A 6,764-nucleotide genomic window follows, 5' to 3' on the forward strand; every position below is an offset into this window, starting at 1 on the left:
GGTATTTTCATTGAGGAGATAAACCATCGAAAGTGGCTTAAATTGTCAAATCTGTCTCATCTGAAAAAGTTCGGTCAGAGAAACAATGTCCTTGGAAGAGTTTCAGAAGATTGCAGGCCTAATGATTAATGATGCCAGGCTAAAATCGTTTTACTTTAAGATATTCTCCCTGCGTGGGAGGCGTGTGCAAGTGTGTGTATTATTAGGTGGTACAAAATCACTAAAGCCTCAAAGCCTACAACAGCATTGTAAGGTATATTGACTGTGAAATGATGCAAGAATATATTTAGGATGAAAGAATAACTGACAAATATAAATTTAAATAAATAAATTGTCATTATTGAGCTAACACTCTTTAACTCTGCCTTATATTGTGTTGTCAATAAACCCATATAACTAATTATCTCAGATTGAATTTTTGTTCTGTTTGATGGCTTAGGAATTGGGATTTAGAGTAGATTTATTGTACAGTATATTTTAATCAAGATATTGTATGCCTAAGCTGTATTTTTTTTTGATTAAGTCCCTGAGGATATAGTCAGCATAAGAAAGCTTTCAGCTAGCACTTTCTGTTATTATTTACTCCACCTCATGTCTCACCTTTCAAAACCTTTTTGAATTTTTTTTTAATCAGAGGAACACAAAATGAGAGGTTTATAGCAGAATGTCCAAGCTGCTGTTTTTCAAACAATCAAGGTGAATGGTGACTACTAATCTCAGGTGAGATTTTAAATGTGTACTGACTTAAATTTCAGGCCGTTCCTCACATAAGTTTTCATTTTAGATAAAAAGACTTTGAAAATAGTGTTTGAGTCCTATGGACACATTTTATCATGCTTTTGTTGCTTTTTCCCTTTTTTAACCCTGGTCTCCATCCGCTTACAGGGTGAAGAAGAGAGCAGCTTGAACATTCTGCTAAACATCTCATTTGGTGTTTTCTGGAAATGAAGTTATTTTGAAAAGATATGAGGGTGTAATTTTTTAAGTGAATTATCCCTTAATGGCTCAACAATGGTATTTTATTGTGGTGTATTTCTAATAAATTCTAATTAAATACGGTTTTATATTAATTTAAATTATTTAGAAAGTTTTATGTCAAATTGAAAAGAGTTATTTGAAAGATTTCTCTTTCAAATCAAAACAGAAATGATCACAATCATCACATGCACAGTTTGACTGGTCCATGGTAATTCACAAAATTGGGAATTATTTTGTTAGTTAACTACATAGGTATTTTATTAGTTTAGTTTTTTGTACAATATAAGATTTAAATACATTGAAAGACAAATCAAAGTGTGAAACTTCATTAAATTCTACACAACTGCAAGTGAAATCATAATTGACAGTGTGTTGAATGATTGATGGTTTAACCAGTGATCCCCTGCATACATTTATTTTTTATAAAATGAGAGAAGACTAGACTCCTCTACATCTCAAAATTTTTTCTTCTTTTTTCAAAGCCTGAAAAACACACATGGATAATTTATCGCTCCCTTGAAGGATGTCTCGGGGAAAAAATCCTTAAGCAGTGCAACTAATAGGCAAACAAAGGTGAATGGGTCCTGAATTCCCCAGTGTCTCTGATGACCGGAGGTGCATGTGAAAGCAGTCAGTATGTGGGTACGTGGAAGTTGAGAAAGACAAATGCGCAAAAGTGTTTCTGAACGAGTGGAAGGGAAAGTGGGGCAGCTCCCAAAGGACGTTCCTCACGCCTGCTTCGTCCTGTCAATCAAAAACAAAGATGAACGTGAAGGATCTGCTTTTTCAAACATCCATCTGCACGAGAACCAGTACAGGAGGGGCCTCGGCTACTTTGGCCTTGCGTGGGAGCAGCCGGGCAAGACTTCGGTAGGATGGCGTGGCCCTCAGCAGGATCTCTTTGAGTCCGGCCCGGAATTCGCGGCGAATCAGGCAGTAGAGCACTGGGTTGAGGCAACTGTTTGTGTGGGCCAAGCACACAGTTAGCGGGAAAGCATATGCCTGGGCATTGTAGAAGGCCTTGCTGAAGGGCACCAGGTCAAACTTAATAAGGACGCCCCACAGAGTCAGGGCCTGATTGGGCAACCAACACAAAAAGAACGACAGGACGACGATCACAACCGATTTGGTAACCTTCGAGCGCCGCTTGTGCCGCCCCTGCTCACTTTCGGAGCCAGCCACGCCGCTAATCCTACGGCTTAGCACGATTCTTAGAAGTAAGAGATAGCAAACGGTGATCACCACCAGTGGGATCAGAAACCCAAGCAGGACCTTTTGCAACTGGTACAGTCCTAGCAGCAACTGTGGGTCCCAGCTTCCCGTTTCAGGGAAGCGGACCAAGCACAGCTCCTCGTCTGTCGCAACTTGGGCTATCGTGGAATAAACTGCATGTGGGAGGGTTGCTATCAGGGATACGACCCAAATGCCCAAGCTGATCCACTTGGCCGCAGCCGCCGCTGCTCGGCGACTGTGCATCTTCAGCGAGGACACAATGGAATAGTACCTGGCCACGCTCATGGCGGTCAGGAAAAAGACACTGGCGTACATGTTCATCGTGGTGACTGAGCTGATGATTTTGCACATGACTTTGCCGAATGGCCAGCGGAAGTCCAACGCTGTGTCTACGGCCCAGAACGGTAGGGTTAGGACGAACTGTAGGTCAGTTAGAGCCAGACCCATCACAAAGCAGTTGATAGAAGACTGCTTCTGCCGGTAGCGTGAGTGCAGCTGGTAGAGCGCCAGAGAGTTGCCTACAAGCCCCAGAGCGCACACCACTGAATAAATGAGGGCGATCATCACACGCACAGCCAAACTAGACCCATCACCTTGTAATGTTGAACTAGACTCCTTTGTCAACAAATGCAGCCAGCAACGTAAAGATAGGTTCCCACTGGCAGCTTCCGTACAATTGTCCAGTGCCGCACTGGTGTCCAGTGTGTGCTCACATTCTCCCAGCTCCAGAGTTTGTGTGGTGTTATTCCTCTCCATGGCAGGCTTCCACTCAGTCCGTTGTCATGGTGAAATGATGCAAAGGAAGAAACTAATTTATCTCAAGTTCATTGTGACCACCGCACTTTGTCTGCCAACATGCATAATTACTTCACCGGCAGCGAGAGCGCGGTCTCGTCAGTCCCTCTCTCTCGCGCACCTCTGAGCGCTCTGCAGCACGCGCACATTCTTTTATACTCCGATGAGCATGACGCGCCGCTCTTATGTCAGACACATACATGCGGTGCGTAATGAAACCTGTAGTTTTACGTGTTGTGGTTCATAATACAAAATGAATGTTAAAGTTATTAAAAGTCATACAGATGAAGCTCAATGACTTCAATTCGGTTCAATACAGAAATGTTGTTTTGGACGAATACATAATTGCTTAAAATATTTATAATATATGCTTTTGAGTACTTTTTGAATTAATCAAGATACAATATGTTCCTTAATGTATTATTGAAAATATAAGTGTTATTTGACATTTAGTTTCGATTTTTTTTTCGCGCACACACACACACACACACACACACACACACACACACAACTATATACTCTATATTGTGATGAGTTGCCAGCAGCTCATCATATGTCACCCTGGCAACACACACAAACCAGCTGAGGAACAATCACCAAGCCCAGCTGATGGCAATCAGTCAATCTCCTATAAGGATATAAACCCCGGTGGAAACAGAAGCGGTAGATATTCTTCTCTCGACTGAAACTAAGGCTTGTGCTTTTGTTTCTTTGCCAGAGAGCGACTAAAATAAGCTTGTTACGGATCCTCCACAGGCAGAACGCTACACAAACTGATCCCTGTCTGCTCAGAGGAGTTTCATCCACTCTCACCCGGGCCACTAACAGAGTGGGAACACTGGGGACACCCAAAAGGAGCACTACTTCACTAGAGGCAGACCTGAGGAGTATGCTATAGTCAAGGATCCCCTGGCCGAATTCCTTGTGTTTGATATACACTTACTATATAATTAAAAATAGTTTTCTATTGTATGGCTTCTCTAAACTTAGCTACCGCAAATGTATACATTTAATATTTATGTATTTTATAAAAAATGTCATCTATCATACGAAGATCATGTTTTTAGAAAGTTACATACAAATCATGTAATCTTATCTTGGCATGTTGTATTTTAAAACAATCTATTACAATATGTTACTCTTTCTTTCTCATACACACACTTCATCATTCTCACTCTCTCTCTCTCTCTCTATGTGTGCTGAGTCCACCTCTAATTTAATTCACTGCAATTCAATTATTCCAATTTATTTCAGACTTTCTCTTTCCATCCATGGTAACTTGGTCACACAAGCTTTTTTCGCATTCACAGACTTTCAATTACAAATCCTTTATCAAAAATCTATAAAATAACTCAGAAATCCACACAATGAAAGTGATAACTTATTGATTTCCTACTATGGAGCCTTTTGTCTTAGTGGTTGGGTTAATTTAGGAGGTCACTGAGCCAAGAATTGCACAGTTTTTGCCTTGAGGAGCAGAGAGACTGAAATGTATTTGTGCAAACTTTGTGTATCAAATCAGCACCAGATTAATCAAGTAAAAATGCAGCTCTCTGACAGGTGCAATAGATGTGCAGACCTGGAGGCCAGGGGCCCAAGGGAGACACGTCAAAGCAAAGAGACAGACCACAGTCCTGTGGATGAAAGATGCAAGTTTATCCATATGATTAAAGAGGCACTGAGTAAGATGGAAAAACCTGCTGAACCTGTTCACGCAATTACATTTGAATATTATTGCTGAGCACAAGAGAAAGATTATGTATTATCTATACTTTTGTTTTTTTCCCCCCAATTTTTCTTATCTGAAAGTAACTACCTCCTACACCGTTTTCCCATTTCTGATCACTGAAGATTATTCACTTTACACAGTCCCTGAAATGTCAAAGAAAAAAATTTGACATTTACGTTTTTATTCATTCCTATACAGTGGGGCAAATAAGTATTTGATACACTGCCAATTTTTCAAGTTTTCCCACTGGAGAGATCTGTAATTTTCATCGTAGGTACACCTCAACTGTGAGAGACCGAACCAAAAAAATAAATAAAAATCCAGAAAATCACATTGTATGATTTTTAAATAATTAATTTCCATTTTATTGCATGAAATAAGTATTTGATACAATAGAAAAATAGAACTTCATATTTGGTACAGAAACCGGTTTACAATTACAGAGGTCAGACGTTTCCTGTAGTTCTTGACCAGGTTTGCACACACTGCAACAGGGATTTTGGCCCACTCCTCCACAACTTTCAGGTGTTGGGGCTGTCGCTGGGCAACACGGAGTTTCAGCTCCCTCCATAGATTTTCTATTGGGTTCAGGTCTGGAGACTGGCTAGGCCACTCCAGGACCTTGAAATGCTTCTTACGGAGCCACTCCTTAGTTGCCCTGGCTGTGTGTTTGGGTTTTATTATTATTATTTAATAACCTTTAATCTGAAAAAAGTTAAATAAATATGAAATATTTAACATTTTAAAATTGACCATGTTAATTAATTTGTACTAACTGTCAGCTTTCATTGCTTTCATTGAACTTTGAAATTCATATTACATTTTTTTTATTTCAAATTTTCACTCAAATTGTTTTTTGTACATTTTATAACACGACGCTCTGAATACTTGATTCTAATTGGTCAATCGCGTCATCCAGCGGTTGCGCGGATGAGCGTATCATTCCGCTCATCCGCGCAAATAAAACCGGCGCTACTTTCTCTCCCGCTCTTTTGTTTTAGACAAACGCAACTGTCGCCATTGTGCGTCTCAGTTATCGATTGTAGCCTACTGAAAATTACCTCAGAGGCAGAGCAGTATTAATATCACATTAATATTGTTTCAGCATTCGTCTCGATGCTAGTCCGATTGTTTTGTACGTTGTAGTGGACTATTTTTTCATAGCGGACACCTGAAGATAATTTACAGGTAGGATTGTAAAATAATTCCATATCAATATGTCCACATATTTATTTCGGGTGTAGCCTTGTAACAAGCAAAATACAGTTAGTAAGCCAGTTATTCTTGCAAAAATAATTATGCTGTGTTTAAAAAACACTAATTTTCGTTTGGACCCCACTGCATTTGAACGAAAACGAAACCTGCTTCTGGCAAGCTTAAAACGAGAGAAAAACCACTTCCAGCATTCCAAATCAACAGAAAAAACTGGACTTGTTATTTCATCCAAAGTTTGATAATATAAATAAGCAGCTATATACTATGCAATCTCTTAAAAATTACTTCAGCAGAAAGAAGGCGAAAAAAGCGCTTCCAGGGACGCGGGAAGTAAGGGGGCTGAGGGGGCTGCAGCACCCCCTGTTTTTACATGGTTGCAAATGCAATGCCAAGTTTGTTCATTTAAATTTATTCAGTTTTAGCATTTAATAATTTATTTGTAATGATCTCTGAAATCTAAATTGTAAGTGGGCTATAATAAACCCATGTTTATCTTTATAAACATGATTAATTTGACTTGTGATGTTTTCTATATGGGATGATTAGCCTAATCCTCATGAACACGTGACGCTAGCGCATGGTATCAGACATGAACTGTACAGAAAGCGAACAAGATTAACTTTAATACAAGGAGATAATGGCGCAAAAGCGAATTTCTGATTTTTTTAAATGCCCATCCCAGCTAAAACTTTCCAAAATCGGCATCCAAACAACACCAGCCCCAGCACAAGCACCGACGTAAGTGAAACAGCCCCCCCAACACCCAACAAGGACACACACAACACCCCCAACCGAAAACATCTTCCCGCGCCCC

The 6,764-nt window shown here is 40.0% G+C and overlaps 1 protein-coding gene across 1 annotated transcript; it reads right to left on the minus strand.

Moving 5' to 3' along the window:
• Positions 1 to 1,358: 1,358 nt before the first annotated feature.
• Positions 1,359 to 3,139, minus strand: LOC107586455 (relaxin-3 receptor 1-like). Its single transcript, XM_016273823.1, has one exon. The coding sequence runs from the start codon at positions 2,965 to 2,967 to the stop codon at positions 1,765 to 1,767; it is 1,203 nt and encodes a 400-aa protein (XP_016129309.1). The 5' UTR covers positions 2,968 to 3,139; the 3' UTR covers positions 1,359 to 1,764.
• Between the last annotated feature and the right edge of the window lie 3,625 nt (positions 3,140 to 6,764).

This window comes from Sinocyclocheilus grahami, unplaced genomic scaffold (genome assembly GCF_001515645.1).
Source record: "Sinocyclocheilus grahami isolate Dianchi unplaced genomic scaffold, SAMN03320097.WGS_v1.1 scaffold81.1, whole genome shotgun sequence".
Classification (NCBI taxonomy): Eukaryota; Metazoa; Chordata; class Actinopteri; order Cypriniformes; family Cyprinidae; genus Sinocyclocheilus; species Sinocyclocheilus grahami.

Coding starts and splice junctions, on each gene's coding strand:
- LOC107586455 (XM_016273823.1), bottom strand. CDS start 2,967: ATGGAGAGGAATAACACCACACAAACTCTGGAGCTGGGAGAATGTGAG.